Here is a 17,825-nt window from a genome sequence, read left to right as displayed (position 1 = left end):
CCTCCCTGTCCCTTTTCCTTGTGTGTCGTGTTGTTGTTTTAGGTTGCAAGCCTGTAGTTCCTAGCGAGGTTAGTGGAGAAGCAATCTTGTAATGATATTGATTGCAGATTGCAGCTTCCCATGTTTGTTATTCTGTAGAACACACACACACACATGTCAGGTGTCCTCTGGCCCCCCCAGAGCTGACCTGAGCAATGTTGGCCTGCGATGCCAGGCGAATCATGATGTCTAGCTTCTCCAGCTTGACGTAGATGGGGTCGTTGTACTTCACAAAGAACACCTTGATCTCCTGCTTCAAGATTTCAGGTCTGGGGAAGAGAATGCATGCACAATTTATTATTGTTGTTATTAGCTTATCACCAGCCCTTCACCTCAAGGTCCCAAGGTGGGTTAGGTAAAGGACCCCTGGACGGTTAAGTCCAGTCAAAGGCAACTATGGGGTGTGGTTTTCATCTCACTTTTCAGGCCAAGGGAGCTGGTGTTTGTCCACAGACAGCTTTCCAGGTCATGTGGCCAGCATGACTAAACTGCTTATGGCATAAAGGGACACCTGCTGAGTGCCAGAGCGCACAGAAATGCCGTTTACCTTCCCGCCACAGTGGTACCTATTTATCTACTTGTACTGGTGCGCTTTCAAACTGCTAGGTTGGTAGGAGCTGGGGCAGAGCAACGGGAGCTCACCCCGTCGCACAGATTTGAACCACCAACCTTCCAGTCGGCAAGCCCAAGAGGCTCAGCGGTTTAGACCACAGCACCACCCGTGTCCCTATCCCAGGGTGGGTTACAACTGTTTAAAACACAACATTTTACATGTGAACTGTATAGCTATTGTATGGAAATTAACAATGGGGCAATGGAAATGGATTCTTCGTGCACTAATGGTGGCCAAGAGACTGATACTGATGAACTGAAGGAATAAAGTTATGACAATCAATGGACTGCCAATAATCAATAATCAATCAATGGACTGACAATATGACAACACCTGCAACTTATGAACAGACTGCTTACAGATGTAGACTTTGTTTGGATCAATATGACAACATTTGAAATCAGCTTATACAGAATGCAGTAGGCTATTAACATTTACATATCTATTAGGATAATAACACTATATAAATCTATATTTAGAATGTATGGTAACATATTACATTGCATTGTTGTATATACAGTGGTACCTCGCAAGACGAATGCCCTGCAAGACTAATTTTTCGCAAGATGAATGCGTCTTGCGATCTGATGGTGACTTGCAAGACGAATTCGTTTTGCGAAAAATTCGTCTTGCGACTCGCGGTTTCCCATAGGAGTGCATTGAAATTTAATTAATGCGTTCCTATGGGCAAAAAAACAAATTCCAATGCATTCCTATGGGAAACCATGATTCGCAAGATGAATTTTTCGCAAAACGAATTGACTCGCGGAATGAATTAAATTCATCTTGCGAGGCACCACTGTATATATATTTCTCTTTCTTTGTTCTCCCCCACACACACTTCCCCCTTTGTGATTGTTTTCAATAAAAATACTAATATTTAAAAAATACATTTAAAACAACGTACAATCACAAAAACAGGGCGGCTCCCAAAAAATACACACCTCAGTTCACACATGCAGCGGGTGCCTTAAACAGGGATGACGTCAGTCTGTGTGAACAGCCACCCCTACCCGCTTAGCGACTCCTCGTAAAGAGGCAAAGTCACTGCCAAAAGCTGGGATGCATGCATGTATCTGTCATCAAGAGGAAGCCACTCCGATAGGCTTTACTTGAGAAAGATAAATGATTTAAATCCCCACTCGGACATGAAGCTCACTGGATGTGACTTTGGAGGTGGGGGGGGGGTTGTCAGTCACTGCTTCTCAGTCTAGCCCAGGCATCCCCAAACTTCAGCCCTCCAGATGTTTTGGACTACAATTCCCATCTTCCCCAACCACTGGTCCTGTTAGCTAGGCATCATGGGAGTTGTAGGCCAAAACATCTGGAGGGCCGCAGTTTGGGGATGCCTGGGCTAGCCTACCTCACAGGTTTGTTGTGAGGAGAGGAAAAAGAACCATGGATCTGCAGGTGAAACTCGGAAAATTAGAATATCGTCAAAAAGTGCATTTATTTCAGTAATGCAACCTTTTTATTTTTTATTTTAATTTTTACAAGTGCTTTCTTTTGGAAATTCCACAGTAATAAAACAAATGGTTACAATAATACAAAAATAAACGTCGCTATTACATTTCATTAATTACATTCCATTTATAATTGACCCGCCTAACGACAAATAATTACAATTACCACAAATAAAGTTCTAGTTACAGGTAGGTAGCCGTGCTGGTCTGATGTAGTCGAAACAAAATAAAAAAAACTCCTTCCAGCAGCACCTTAAAGACCAACTAAGTTTTTATTTTGGTATGAGCTTTTGTGTGCATGCACACTTCATACACACGAAAGCTCCTACCAAAATAAAAACTTAGTTGGTCTTTAAGGTGCTGCTGGAAGGAGTTTTTTTTATTTTGTTTCCACAAATAAAGGCTTGACATATCTTGCTTTGCATGTCATGCGTCTATCTCATATATTGGTTTCCCCTTTTAAGTTGCATTACTGAAATAAATGCACTTTTCGACGATATTCTAATTTTCCGAGTTTCACCTGTACCTAGAGCTCCTTGGGGGATACAGGAGGCTAGAAATGCAATCAATTAATTGTTTGGGCACAAAGAAGTGAGGCAGCCGTCCAGGTGGAAGAGTTTCCCCAAGCTGCCCTCTGACCTTTTCTGCACGATCAGGTTGATGTTCCTCAGGGCGACATACTGGACCTCGGGCTCCCCGGACAGCAGGGTGACCAGCGGTGGGGCCAGCTTCTTCAGCAGCATGTTGTAGTAGTCAGAATCCTTGGGGAGGAGCTCCAGGAATTTCATCAGCACCTTGACAGCTGACAGCACCACAGCAGAGTTGGCGTGAGAGAGGCGGGGAGTGACTCGCTCACAGATGCTGCCAGGAGGGGGGGGGGGGGAGAGGAGGGAGCCAAGAGTCAGGATGCACCGAAATTTACTGCATGTACCGCTTTGAAAGAGAATGTAATGAAAATGATGTATAGATGGTATTGAACACCAGTAAAATTAGCTAAAATGTATAGGATGAGTAGTAAAACATGCTGGAAATGTAAAGATAAAGATGAATTTTATCATATGTGGTGGACATGCGAGAAAGTAAAAGGATTTTGGGAAATGATATACAATGAGTTGAAAAAGATGTTTAAGTACACCTTTCCCCAAAAACCCAAAGCTTTTTTATTGGGACTAATAAGCTTTTTTATTGGGACTAATTATTGGGAGAGGAAATAGCAAAGGGAGATCAGAGACTATTTATGTATGTTACAACTGCGGCGAGGACTTTATTAGCCCAAAAATAGAAATTACAGGCGATACCAACGATTGAGGAGCGGCAGACGAAAATGATGGACTATGCAGAATTGGAAAAATTGACCTGTGGGATCCGAAACCAGGGAGAGACAAAGTTCTAGAAGGAATGGAGTAAATTTATTGACTATATGGAGAAAAACTGTAGAAGTTTAAGGGTCACTGGCGGGACTGACATAAACCCTACGAATTTAATCTATACATGCTTGTAAAAAGGAACTGCTAGATAAGCGTGAGAAATAAATCCGAATGACGGGAGAGAGGGAAGTCACAGCTCGGCAGAGCGTAAGGAACTGAGAGGGGGAATTTAAGATGGAATGTAATTGTTTTTGTTTTGTTGTTTTTTGTTTATTTAGAAAATCTAAAAGAAATTTTTTAAAAAAGATTCAGGATGCACCCGGAAAACACTGGGAGGAACTCGACATAGCGCTAAGTTCCTGAAGGGTGTACAAGTCGGGCTAGCGGGACGGCAAGAGGAGACGCGGGAAGTCAGCGAGGTTCTTGCACCGGGTTGCGCCAACAGCCCAGACACTTCCTGTTGCACAGCCAGCTTCCTCTAGCCCTTTAACTAACAGCCTGCCTTGATGCACATCAATAGTTGCATTTTGAAGCCTGTAAGTTTGGCAAACCAAGTTGATGGACTATGCCGAAATGGCAAAATTAACTGGGAAGCTCAGGAATCGAGACGACGAGGAATTTTTAAAAAAGAATGGGAAATATTTATAATGTCTATACAAAATCATTGTAAGCAGGTCAAAACATTAGCAGGGTTTTAAATACACTTGTAATGTATCAGAATGTATAGGTAACCTAGGAAGATGAAAAAATGGGAAAGTATTGATATGCAGTTGAAAACAGAATCTAAAGGACCCATGGAAGGGATGGGGGGGGGGAGTCAGGAGATTCAGAGTAATCTCGATATTTGGATTTTGAGTTGTTTTATATCGTATGTTTATATTTTTGAAAATCAATTTTAAAAAGATTATAAAAAGAAGCCTGTAAGTTTACAGAGCTACAGGGGTTTCACATCCCATTATTATTTATAGCAAATACCACAAACAAAAATGTGAAATTGACGTAGACAGGTCAATTTTTACGGTGATTTGAAATCTGAACTTGAACCCCCTTAATATGTTGGCAGCCTTATCTGCTGAGGTTCCCTTTCCTTTCTTTAAAATAATTATTTTTATTTTGCTTTTCTTCTTTTAAAAGGCAAGCCATATGAAGTGAGAGACTACGTTTCAGCTGCTGCAAGAGGCATCCTCCATGACTATTTCCACTCTTTCCCCAGTGTCCGTTACAAGAATCCTGCAGCAAGGGGTTCCCCAAGTCAGGTGCATATTACTCTAGAGGTGTCACATACCTCTGCCCACAGATGTGAAGCTGGTGAGCCAGGAGGAAGCAAGCGGAGCTAAGGAACGGGGGTCTGCAACCCGAGGCCCACCTACCTCTGGGCTTCGCGGTCATCCTTTGGGTTGTAGTTGGAGAGGCAGTCCAAGATGAAGATCTGTCCCCACTCGGTGCACTCGTTCAGAGCAGTGAGCAGCTTATTGATGTTCTGGGGGTTCAGGTCCAGCAGGTTGCTGTTTGGGTGAGATTCGCTGATTTCGGACAATGCCGCTACAGCGTTGGCCACCACCTGCAAGAGGGAAGGGAAAAGAAACAATCCATGCTTTCGGAATCTTGGCTGAGATTTTGTGGGGGCGTTATAATGCACACCCAAAGCTTGGAATTATATAAAGAAGCAAGATGGTCTCTGAGCATATACAAAGCAATCATGCACACCAGCAAAACTCAAAGTATAACCAGTCCACAGTTCTCTGGGAGTAGAATTGGGGTTGGCCATTTGTGACCCTCAACCTGATCTCGCAGGGTCCTCAACCTAATTTCATGTGGGTGGCAAAGAGAGAGAGAGAGAGAGAGAGAGAGAGAGAGAGAGAGAGAGAGAGAGAGAGAAAGGTGGCTCCACTCAGGGCGCTGTAATGGTTAAGAGTGTCGGACCAGGACCTGGGAGACCAGGGTTCGAATTCCCACTCGGCCATGCAGCTCACTAGGTGAGCTGGGCCAGTCCCTGCCTCTCTCAACCCAAACCTCCCTCAGAGGGTTGTTGTAAGGACAAAATGGAAGAGAGGAAAACCCAAGTACGCCACCTTGAGTGGAATATAAAGGTGGCGGTTGGGGGGGGGGGTTGCAAATAAGTAATAATACAGAATGGAACCATCATTTTCAATACAACCCTCACTGCAAGCCTGACAAATCTGGAACAATCCTCAATGATCAAATAACACAAAAATTATTTCTTTATGCAAATACATTTGTTCTCCATTTTTTTTCCTTTTGCTATTTGGTGCTTTGTTACTTAACACATATGGAACTGTGTTTATTCTACATATCCCCTTTACGGTTTCATTTTTTACCTGTTAATTTTCTTCTGTTGCTATATAATTGTCCTCTCTGTTTTATATGCATTAGAACAGGCATCCCCAAACTGCGGCCCTCCAGATGTTTTGGCCTACAACTCCCATGATCCCTAGCTAACAGGACCAGTGGTCGGGGGAAATGGGAATTGTAGTCCAAAACATCTGGAGGGCCGAAGTTTGGGGATGCCTGCATTAGAACATAAAATACAATTTAAAAAAACCTTTACAAAAGAAAAAAGTGGGCTTGAGCCCCAGAACCTCTATTTTAAAAATAAAAATTAGCCCCAAACATGTGGAAGGAGCAGCATTCTTGGCATTGTTATTTTTTAATTCCAAAGAGTGCCAGCTCAAGAGGAAAAGCGACGTGGGTTTGTGGGTTTGTGTGTGAGAGAGAAACTGGGGATGTGAACGATCCTTCACTTCCAATTCAGCAGTGAATAAAATGACTTAATGAACAAGGGGGTGGAAGGGAGAAAGAAGCCTGTCTCTCTCCATCAAGCAGGGAAGACGAAAATGTGATAGACGGGGAAAGCAGGAGGGGATCTGGGACACCAGGAGGAAGAGCAATTAGATTACATTTGTTATTATCCAAGGCTAATTGGAAATTAAACCAAGTGTGGAATGTGGCTAATGGAGGGGAATGCGCCTGCCATTTAGAGGCCCTGAATCTTAGTCTCAGCCACCTATTAAGTGCCAGGAAGGAGAAAAGGTGGATGGAGGCAGCACCAGGAGGTGGAGGAGGAAAGATGGTTAGGAAGAGGATGGCAAATGAAGGTGTGGTTGGCTCTCTGGTGCTGAGCACATAAACACCCTTCCGCTGCCTTAGACAGAGCCTGTCCACCTCAGCTTCTCATCTATGCTACCCATACCCTCCAACTCCTGGACTGAAAAATCCGGGATCAGTGGCAGCGCGGCACCGGAAGCCGCTTCTATACGGCGGCGCGGCACCGGAAGTCGCTTCTACACATGTCCAGATATGCGTAGAAGCGACTTCCAGTGCCGCTCTGCCCGTGTCTGCATGTCTGGGCACCAGAAATCGCTTCTGATATCCAGATATGCACAGACAGCCGGGAGCCGGGACATGAGCTTTACGGGATATTATCAATTCGGGATAACAGCGGGAAATGGTAACAAAATACGGGGGTTTCCTGCGAAAAACAGGAAACTTGGCAGCTATGATGCTACCTGGCAGCCCTTCTCAGCAGTCTTTCCCAGCCCTCTTTGCAGATGCCATCAGGGACTGGACCCCGGTGCCTGCAAAGCAGATGCTCTGGCCCTGAGCTGCGGTCCTTCCTCTGAAAATGAAGTGTGATGCTAGTCCTCATGTTTCTGCACAATGGGAACATAGGAAGCTGCCTCGCACCAAGTCAGACCATGGGCTCCATCTAGCCCAGCGCTGTCTACACTGACTGGCAGCAGCTCTCCGCTATATTTGTAGGTTAAATGAAATGAGGCCAAGTGGCAAAGAAGTCATCTCGAGCTCTTTGGCCCACAAAACGTTTTAGCTCATGTGAGATTCTTTTTCAAGATTTGCCAAGTCTTAGGATACTAAAATAGCCCAGATTATTGAGCTCAAAGGTCTTCCAAAGCTTAGTGACTGCGGCCAGGGGAGCAGTCAAAAGATGCCAGGCCAGGTCTCCATCCGAATCTACAAATTCAGAAGAGGCAAGCCAGGGAAGGGGGAAATTGAATCCTTTGCCAATGAGATCTCAGAAAATGCTTTTGTATAGAACCTGCTGGTGCCATCGCTGCGCCCCGATGCTTGCCAGAATGGATGGGATCTGGAAACCAACAATATGAAATCCAGCTCTCCTGGATTTGAAGCCGTGCCTTTTTTTTGGCATCGGTTTTGCTTCTTTTTTTACAGCAGAGAAGAAAAAGAAAAGGAGGAGGGTGGAAAAGCAAAGGTTTTCACTTAAAAAATAATAATGTGGCAGTCAACAAAGGATGCCGAAATGATTCTGGGAAAGGAGGGTGTGGGGAGAGAAAAGATCACAGCAACAAGAAGAACAGAACATGCCAGACAATGGACCCCTTGCAAAGAGCTGCTTTCATTTGGCGTTAAAAGTAAGAGCAGCAGAAGTGAAAGGTTAAGGGGGCGCGTTTGACTGTTTTGTTCTGCAGCAGATCTGCAGGTGGGGGAACAGGGACAGGGCGGGTTCAACAGCCTGCCCACGGCTACCTAGGGACTCACCACACTGCATCTTTGTACCAGAGGGGAGAGGAGATCAGGTATAGCCCCCCCCCCCGACCAGGGAGCCATCTCCATTTCCTCAGATTTCAGCACATGCCCACGCCAAAAGTGGGAGGAATAGCCACAAGTGATCTAATTCCCGTTAGGACCTAGGAATCTGTTTTGAAACAAGCCAGGCCTTCTGGCCTGCTTGGTCCAGTGTCATCACTCTGACTGGCAACAATTCAGGATCTTGGGCAGAGAGATAGGAACATAGGAAGAGCCTGCTGGATCAGGCCAGTGGCCCACCTAGTCCAGCATCCTGTTCTCACAGTAGCAAGCAAGACCTGAGCACTAAAGCCCTCTCCCCTCCTGCGTTTTCCAGCAACTGGTACTCTGAAGCATCACTGCCTCTAACTGTTTAGGCCAGGCATCCCCAAACTGCGGCCCTCCAGATGTTTTGGCCTACAACTCCCATGATCCCTAGCTAACAGGACCAGTGGTCAGGGAAGATGGGAATTGTAGTCCAAAACATCTGGAGGGCCGAAGTTTGGGGATGCCTGGTTTAGGCAGAGCACAGCCATCGTGGCTAGCAGCCATCCATCGAAGAATCATGGAACTGAAGAGCTGGAAGGGACATTGCAACCCCCTGCAATGCAGAAATCTCAACATGCATTCCCTCATCCAATCTGAAACCGTTATCGGACCCTGCTTAGCTCTGCAAACGTGCTAGCGGTTTGATTTTTTTCTGACTAATCCTTTAAACTGGAGGTGCAAGGGGAACTGGCCCATCATCAAAGAAGGTCAAACATGGAAGTCCCTGGCACTGCACTGCCCGCCAGCCCTATGGCCCCCTCCAGCTAGAACAGGCATCCCCAAACTTCGGCCCTCCAGATGTTTTGGACTACAATTCCCACCTTCCCCGACCACTGGTCCTGTTAGCTAGGGATCATGGGAGTCGTAGGCCAAAACATCTGGAGAGCCGCAGTTTGGGGATGCCTGAGCTAGAACAAAAATGAATCTCCTGCCTTGTGGGAGCAGTCCAGTGCTGCCCCCTTGTGGCTCATCTTCCACAGCTCCAGGAGAAACGGCCCAAGGTGTATCCAGCTTTTGGGAACCAGTTGAAGACTCTGACAAAGGAAGACTTGGGTTATACAGTATTGTGGCCCATCGGCCACAGGACCAGGGGCCTCCACCAAGCCCCTGGGGGCTTCCTAGCCTTCCTGCTGCCATGTCTCTTGGAAGCTGGTGTAGCACAGTGGATAGCAGAATCGGCTACCAATCGGAATACACATGGCTTCCCCTAAAGTACATTTCGCTTCTGGCAAACCACGTCATTTCTCATGCACAACATGGGACATAATAATACTGGCCCAATTTACAAGGCCGTTTCAGGGATTCCGATAGGATGAGGTTCACGGTAGGCTTTGGATGCTCAAAAACACTAGATAAAGAACAGAACGCTACACTCTCGCTTCTCTCTGGCCTTCTCTCGTTCCCCTGGGGCTTCTGTGACATCACTGCAGTTCAGCCAATGGGGAGACACAAATCCCCAGGTTTTAACAGCCAACCTGTGCTTACTTCACAAGCTTCAGCTTTTCAAGTTTCTGGTATATTGTTGTTTCTGTTGTTAATTCATTAAATTAATATCCCAACCTTTCCTCCGAGGAGCTTAAAGTGGCATATATTGTTCTCCCCCCCCCTCCCATCATACCCTCAGAACGCTCTTGGGAGGTAGGCAAGGAAAAGATAGGCAGACAGAGACTGACCTAAGGTTACCTCGTAAGCTTTAAAGCTGAGAGAAAATTTGGGCCTCAATCTCCCTCTTCTCAGTCCATCACTCTAACCGCTATACCACACTACTGCTTTCAGCAAAATGACTGGATCCCCCGCACTCAAACTGCAAAACGTCCACGTTCTCAGCTTTAATAGGATGCTTCTGTCTTTTGCAATGCCCAAAAATTACATCTCCACAGGACCACAACACAGATCTAATTCACCTTTTTGCTGTAGGATTTTTGTCCTGTCATTTGGGGGGGGGCCTGTATATAAACAAGACCTTTTTTTAACCCGGTGACAGTTAAATAAAGACTTAAGACGTAGAAAAGGCATTCTTTTTACACTCCCTATCATAAGGAGACAGTTGCTTTGGCGAGAACACGGCGTCTCTGAGAAACCATCAATATTCATGGGAGGAAGTCTAAACAGAACCAGTTTGGAATGCTGCATTACAAAAGCCAGAAAGGCATCTAATTTCCTAGCAAAGGGCTGGTGGAGGGGGGAGCAGCAGCAGCAGCAGCAGCAGCAAAGCCAGACACTTTGGGCGCCACTGTCTCAGGAAAAGCCAAAAGATCAAATTCAGAACCGATCGTCCTGATGTTCCTTGTTTGTGGAAGGGACTCTTGGCACTTGGCCAGCAAATACATCACTATCAAGAGAGGCTCAAGCCGGCGGGATTGGCGTTCTGGTCCATTTGCTCCATTACGAGCCCAGAAAGTGGGAAAGCCGGACAACGGCACAGACCCCAGCCAGGATGAACGGGCGGTCACCAGATGTCACCTCCACCACCAACTACGCACGACGAGAGAGGGAGAGGAGGAGGTTTGGGAATCTGTTCTCGGTGGCAATTCTGGCCCTAACTTGCTTTGGCTGGCCTGGTCAGAACCGGATGTATTTGAAACTAGTAACTTAGCATGGTGAGCTATTTGGAGCCTTCAAGGCAGGGCGTTAGAAAAGTCTGCCCACAGCAGCTGCATTCAGCCCTTTGGGGAGGCCTTGGAGTCTAGGCCTTTAGATAATCCAGACCAGCCTTCCCTGCAGATGTTTTAGACTACAACCACCCACCACCACCACCCCATCTGGATATAACCTGCCCAGGGAAGGGTGCTCTCTGCTTACCTGCTGGTCATCTCAAAGGCTTGTTTCCTGCCACAGATGATTACCCAAATGAACACATGAGAGTCTGGTAAAATGGAGATGATCCCAAAAATATGGCAGCCTGTAAGCAGGGACTCTGCACACAGACCAACTATGACCTGTGCACACGCATCAAAATTTGGAGATTAAGGGGTTGGCTAAAGCCCCACCACCAAACGCCCAAATGTAAAGTTCCCTGGTGTTGGGGGATTAATTCTGCTTGCCAGCAGGGGTGGGCAGGCATCTGCCTCAGTACGCCAAGGTGAATGAGCTCATGGCAAGGTTGGGGCCAACGAATGCCATGACTGACTCCCCAAATCCTTTTTTGGGGGCGGGGGAAAATCTGCTTGACCCTATTGGAACAAGAGCACTTCTCCCTGGTTCTAACCCATGCCGTCCCTGTTGACATACAGAAGGCGCCCCTGTAGAGACATCCCCATGCCTTTTGAAGACACACCTGTTCAAACAGGTAGGCCCCTGATCTCTCAACCTGTGTCTGCCATGTTGCTTTAATACGATTGTTTCTATTGCACCTTTTCATTACGGGTGTTTACGTTCTAATATTTCACATGGAATTGTTCTACTGATAACCAGCAGCCACACATCGGACCTCACTAGTGAATTCTAAGGGGCAAGGAAACTTGTGCAGTTTCAAAACCAGTGGTTAAAAATCAGTGCTGTCCATCATCTTAATTCAAAATGGTCTCCGCCTGTACCCAAACAGTCGAAAACCTCCTCCTCGGTCTCAGGAACCATAATGTAAAATGGTTCTCCAGCTGTTGTTGGACTACAACTCCCATCACCACTAGCTGGCAAGACGAGTAGTCAGGTGGTGATGGAAACTGTAGTCCAAAAACAGCTGAAGACCCACGCTTCGGGAGCCTTGGCCTACATTGACCAACAGCGGCTGTCCAGGATTTCAGATACACCTCTTTTCAAACCTGGACCCAAGCATGATTCTAGTCCTCATTGTTCTGAGTAAAGGCTTGAAACAGGAACATAGGAAGCTGCCTTATCCGGAGTCAGACCAGTGGTTCATCTAGCTCAGCACTGGCCACAACATCCCCATTTGGAGATGCCACTGGGGACCGATCCTGAGGCCTTCTGCACGAAATGCAGGTGCTCTGGTGCTGAGCTACACCATGCCACAATCCTGCGCACATACAGGTGAAACTCGGGAAATTAGAATATATTCAAAAAGTCCATTTATTTCAGTGAAACCAATATATGAGATAGACCAGGCATCCCCTCCAGATATTTTGGACTACAATTCCCATCATCCCTGACCACTGGTCCTGTTAGCTAGGGATCATAGGAGTTGTAGGCCAAAACATCTGGAGGGCCATAGTTTGGGGGTGCCTGAGATAGACGCATGACATGCAAAGCAAGATATATCAAGCCTTTATTTGTTGTAATTATTTGTCGTTAGGCGGGTCAATTATAAATGGAATGCAATTAATGAAATGTAATAGCGATGTTTATTTTTATATTATTGTAACTATTTGTTTTTTTACTGTGGAATTTCCCAAAGAGAGCATTTGTAAAAATTAAAAGAAAAATAAAAAATAATAAGTTGCATCACTGAAATAAATGCACTTTTCGACGATATTCTAATTTTCCGAGTTTCACCTGTACACGCATGCATTAGCCAAGAAACATTAGGCCAAGCGTCAAGGAAGCCTCCGTGCGGGAGGGGTATTTTATTTACCATAGGATTTGAGTCTGCTATGAGGTCGCGAAGGGAGTCCAGGAAGCCCTGGTCCTCCACCATCTGGGCGTTGATGTCATGCAGCTTGGCCACGCAGACAGCCGCCGTCTTCCGCACGTAGGGGTCCTCATCCTTCAGGCACTTGCGGAGCGGCTCACACAGGTACTCGGTAATCTTGTCCACGCGGATACAGCCCATGGTGCGCACCGCCAGCGCACGGATGAGAGGGTTGGGGTCTTCGCAGTCCTGGGGGCGAGGAAGAGAAGCAGATCGTCACAAAGGTGCTCTGTGTTCACTCCCCCAGAGGGAGAGAGTTTGAGTCCCGCCACTTCCTGGGACGCAATCAAGTTGCTTCAGGGGTGGATTGCTGCAATGTGCTCTAGGTGGGGGTTTCCCTTGCGCTTGACCTGGAAGCTGCAGCGAGGGCGGGATGCTGCGGCACGACGGCTGGCAGGAAGTGAGGCCATGTCAACATGCAACGCCTCTGCTCAGAGAACAGCACTGGCTGCCAGTTTGCCGCCTGGGCAAGGTGTTACTATTGGTATATCGAGCCCTTAGGAACTTGGGATCATTTTACGTGTGAGATTGCCTTACCCTGGATAGGCCCACACACGCTTCAATCTGCAGAGTAGCACCTAAAACAGGGGCGCGGGTGGCACTGTGGGTTAAACCACAGAGCCCCTAGGGCTTGCCGATCAGAAGGTCGGCGGTTCGAATCCCTGCGACGGGGTGAGCTCCCGTTGCTCGGTCCCAGCTCCTGCAACCTAGCAGTTCGAAAGCACGTCAAAGTGCAAGTAGATAAATAGGTACTGCGCTCCAGTGGGAAGGTAAACGGTGTTTCTGTGCACTGCTCTTGTTCGCCAGAAGCGGCTTAGTCATGCTGGCCACATGCCCCAGAAGCTGTACGCCGGCTCCCTCGGCCGATAAAGCGAGGTGAGTGTCACAACCCCAGAGTCGGTCACGACTGGACCTAATGGTCAGGGGTCCCTTTACCTTTAAAACAGTCTTGCCTAGATGACCCTACCCAGATTTGCATAATGTTGACATGTGTTGTAACTTGCCTTGATTTAACCTTTGGTTTTTAATTATTCTTTGAATGTTTCAAATGGGCCTTTTTCATTGTCCGTATTTTACTATTTTATTCTTTTCGTAAACCGCTTTGAGGTCTTTTTTTTTTTTTGCTTAAATCAAGCAGTATATAGATATTATTAAATAAAGCCATTCTCCTAAAGATGCGCAGCCCCACCTGAAGATGCTGAGGATGGAACCTGGGATGCCCTTTCACTGAGGCACGGCTCTTCCTACTGTCAGAGAACATGCTGCATATAAGGATGTCATCGCAACATCGGGGGGGAAGGGTTCCTTCGGCATGCAACCCAGCCATCACGACAGCTGGAGCTTTGCTGGCATGTAGTAAAATTAAGGCACCTATAATTCCCCACCCACGCCCATTACCTTCACAAAACTGTTGACTGCCATGATGGCCATATCTGGCTGGCTTTTGGCGTAGTTCATCAAGTACAAATAGACCAACTTCTTAAGCTCCAGGTTGTCAGTCTGCATGCAGTTCACTACATCTGGGAAAAGGGAGCTGGATGACAGACAGACAGAGAGAGAGGGAGGGAATGAAAATGTTGAGTTGAAGCAGGAACCCTGAAACTGGAAGCAGACCTCCAACATTCCAAGCATATTATTATTATTATTATTATTATTATTATTATTATTTGTTGTTGTTGTTGTTGTTGTTGTTGTTTAGTCATTTCCGACTCTATTATTAAAGGAATATTTATATTTTTAAGGTATAAATCTCAAAGCAGTTTAACAACACACTAAAACATCTAATTAAACATTGCTGAAGTATACATTCAAAGCAATGTAATTAACAGGAAAGTCAAATACTATCTTAAAGATTTCAAAACAAAACACTGCAAAAGAGATCAACTACAGAATGCACATTTAACAAATAAAATGACCTTAAACAGTTCGAAAGCAAGCATTGCCAAAGGCAGTCAAACATAAAACGCACTTTTAAAACAGATCTGCACTGCCTAACGGTAGGACCGGCCCCAACAGAGGAAAAACTGAAGCGTGGAAACCTGACTCGGCGGTCTCATGTCAGACTTGCAAGCTGGTGGGTGTGGCTGGGCCAAAACGGCCTGGCCGGCCTGATTCAGCTCATGGGCTGAAGGTTCACCACCACTACCACCTGCCCTACAGGATTTGACCCTCCTGTTTTTGCTGGACTGCCCATGCTGTGTTGGGGCTGATGGGAACTGGAATCTTCACAATGTTTAGAGGAGGAACATTTTCCCCTGAGTATGCCCAGAGATTGCTTCTTCCATGACAGCAAAGAGTCCCAGACACAGGGACCGGGGTGAGGAGCCTGCTGCTCTCCCAGTGTTGCTGGACTAAAACTCCCCCCTCACCCCTAGTCACTGGGCACGGTGCACTGGGGCTGATGGGAGCTGGACTGCAGCAATGGCTAGAGGAGAGATGCAGCTTCCCTGCTAGAGGGCTCCAGCACTGTGGAGGCAGAAAGAGAGGAAGAGGAGTGTTACCTGAAGGGTAAAAGCATATTGGGAAATGATACATAATGAATTGAAAAAAATGTTCAAAAGTACTTTCCCAAAAAAACCCAGAGTCCTTTCTGTTGGGGATAACTCAGACTGAAATTCCCAGGTGTCAAAAAAAAAAGGTTGTTTATGTATGCCACTACTGTGGCCTGTGTTTTGTTAGCTCAAAAATGGAAAACGAGCGAGGTCCCAACCAAAGAAGAATGGCAACTTAACTTGACAGAATATACACAGCTTGCAGACTTAAAATATAGAATAAGAGAACAAGAAGAACATATGTTTAGAGAAGATTGGAAAATGTTTATTGAATATATGGGAAATAATTGTGTACAGGAGAAAACGCTGGCAGCATTACGATAAATTCAACAGTGTAACGAAGTTTTGATGGATGCAATAAGGGAAAACTGAACGGTATAGTTTTTGTAAAATATGCAGGGTTTTATGATATGTAGAATGAACCATGGAAAGAGAAAGAGCGAAGTCATTGTTATCGTAGTGATGTAAAAATGAGTACAGTGGTGCCTCGACTTATGAATTTAATCCGTTCCAAAGGCACCTTCGTAAGTTGAAAAATTCGTAAGTTGAAAAAACGCCATTGGAAACGTGATTTCCCATAGGAATGCATTGAAAACGGAAAAATTCGTAAGTCGAAGCAACCCTATCTAAAAATTCGTAAGTCGAAAAATCCCTATCTAAAACCACCGCGGTTTTTTCCCGGATGTCGAGACATTCGTAAGTGCGCGGCCATTACCCCCATTCGTAAGTCGAAAAATTCAGTTGTCTAGTCGTTCGTAAGTCGAGGTACCACTGTACTATAAATTGCAAAACAGAAAATTTAATAAAAATCACACACGCACACACACACGGTGTGTTACCTGACATCCTTCCCCACGGTCATGGCAGCAATGACCTTTTTCACAGCTTCTTTCCTCTTCTCCTTCTTCTCATTGTTGAGCTCTGCTTTCAGTTCAAAGATCTCCCCTGAAATGAAACGTGAGGCCGTGAGAGAGAGGCCACAGCAGACAGACATAAGAAGGCATAATGATGACTCCTGCTGGTTCTGGCCAATGGTCCATCTAGTCAAGGACCCTCCTTCTCAAAGCAGCCAACCAGACGCCTGAGGGAAACGCACAAGGATCCAAGCCCAAGAGCATTCTGCCCTCCTGCAGCTTCCACCAAGTGGTATTTCAGAAAGCGTTGCTGCCTCCAACTGTGGCAGCAGAGCATGGCCATTGTGGCTAATGGCCACCAACAGCTCCCTCTTCCAGGAAAAGGAATTCCAAAGGAGTTCCCCACCGCTCAAGTATCATGCAGTATACCCAGTATACCTGAAGGAGCGTCTCCACCCCCATCGTTCAGCCCGGATCACTGAGGTCCAGTGCCGAGGGCCTTCTGGCGGTTCCCTGCCTGCGAGAAGTGAGGTTACACGGAACCAGGCAGAGGGCCTTCTCGGTAGTGGCACCCGCCCTGTGGAACGCCATCCCATCAGAGGTCAAGGAAATAAACAAACATCTGACATTTAGAGGACATCTGAAGGCAGCCCTGTTTAGGGAAGTTTTTAATGACTGGTGTTTTAATGTGTTTTTAACCTTTTGTTGGAAGCCGCCCAGAGTGGCTGGGGAAACCCAGCCAGATGGGCAGGGTATAAATAATAAATTATTATATTATATTATATTATATTATATTATTATATATACAACCTAAACAGTAGGAAAATTGCTTTAGAATCCATCTAGAACATTTCCCGAGAACTGAAACGGAGACTGATTCAGCAAAACCTAATATTCTGCAGACACTGGACTCAGCAATGGTTTTATAGGATGGCTGCCAATGCCTTTCCCCCAAAGCCAGTGGAAAGAGAGTTGGCATGGAAGGAAGAGCCTCCATGTGATCTAGCATGCTGCCTAGGCTTTTGAACCACATCTGCATCATTCCCAAATCCTCCCCCCACCCCAACCCAGGTGTCACAGTGGCCGGAGCGGGCTACTTCAGAGTAACGACTCTACACCGCTCTGCATTTTATCTTTTTATTGGTGCTGCGTATTTACAGTGCTGAAGGCAGTGCTATTTACAGAGACACATCTTATCCGCTAGAATCAGAACCTCCGAGTGGCGTTTGGCGCGTTTTTCTCCAACATAATAACTTGGGGAGACCCAGCCTCTTCCCCCTACGTTTTCGGTGCAGTTCCGGAGTTGGGGGAATAGGTCTGCCCCCCTTTCTTCCCTCTTCCTGTCCCACCTGGGACGATGGCTCCGCTACCCTGCCTGAGCCTTGGACCCCACTTCCTGCTTCCCCACTTGAGACGGAGCTCTCCCTGCTTTCCCCTGCGCTCGGGGATGGGCTGGAACTCAGGAGGGGAGGGACTTCGCGATATCCCCTGTCCCTCACACCAGGTATCTCTAGAAACAAGCTGCAACATCACATGAATGAGTGGAATCTAACCTTTTTTATTGGTGGTGAAATATTTGGAGTCCGTCATGATTTCAAGTTCTTATCACACCTGGAAACAAACAATATAGCAATATTTTAATGCTTAATAATAATGATACCCTATGCCGTTTACATAAAATGGTACAAAATAGTTCTGTAGAGAAGAGCGGACACAATACAATTATCAAAATACATTTAAG

At 46.3% G+C, this 17,825-nt stretch overlaps 1 protein-coding gene across 3 annotated transcripts in view; it reads right to left on the bottom strand.

Moving 5' to 3' along the window:
• AP2B1 (adaptor related protein complex 2 subunit beta 1) overlaps positions 1-17,825 on the bottom strand; it is a 63,153-nt gene that overhangs the window by 41,526 nt on the left and 3,802 nt on the right. For all 3 annotated transcript variants that reach the window (XM_035139184.2, XM_035139183.2, XM_035139185.2), the window contains exons 2-8: positions 17,638-17,695; positions 16,070-16,175; positions 14,077-14,212; positions 12,622-12,867; positions 4,853-5,043; positions 2,755-2,976; positions 188-308 (exon numbers count right to left, since the gene is read on the bottom strand). In XM_035139184.2, coding sequence (XP_034995075.1) covers positions 188-308; positions 2,755-2,976; positions 4,853-5,043; positions 12,622-12,867; positions 14,077-14,212; positions 16,070-16,175; positions 17,638-17,674 — 1,059 coding nt within the window. In that variant the 5' untranslated portion in view covers positions 17,675-17,695. The remainder of the gene's footprint in view (positions 1-187; positions 309-2,754; positions 2,977-4,852; positions 5,044-12,621; positions 12,868-14,076; positions 14,213-16,069; positions 16,176-17,637; positions 17,696-17,825) is intronic.

The sequence above is a fragment of the Zootoca vivipara genome, chromosome 15 (genome assembly GCF_963506605.1).
Source record: "Zootoca vivipara chromosome 15, rZooViv1.1, whole genome shotgun sequence".
Classification (NCBI taxonomy): domain Eukaryota; kingdom Metazoa; phylum Chordata; class Lepidosauria; order Squamata; family Lacertidae; genus Zootoca; species Zootoca vivipara.
This window is presented reverse-complemented; position numbering and strand designations above follow the sequence as displayed.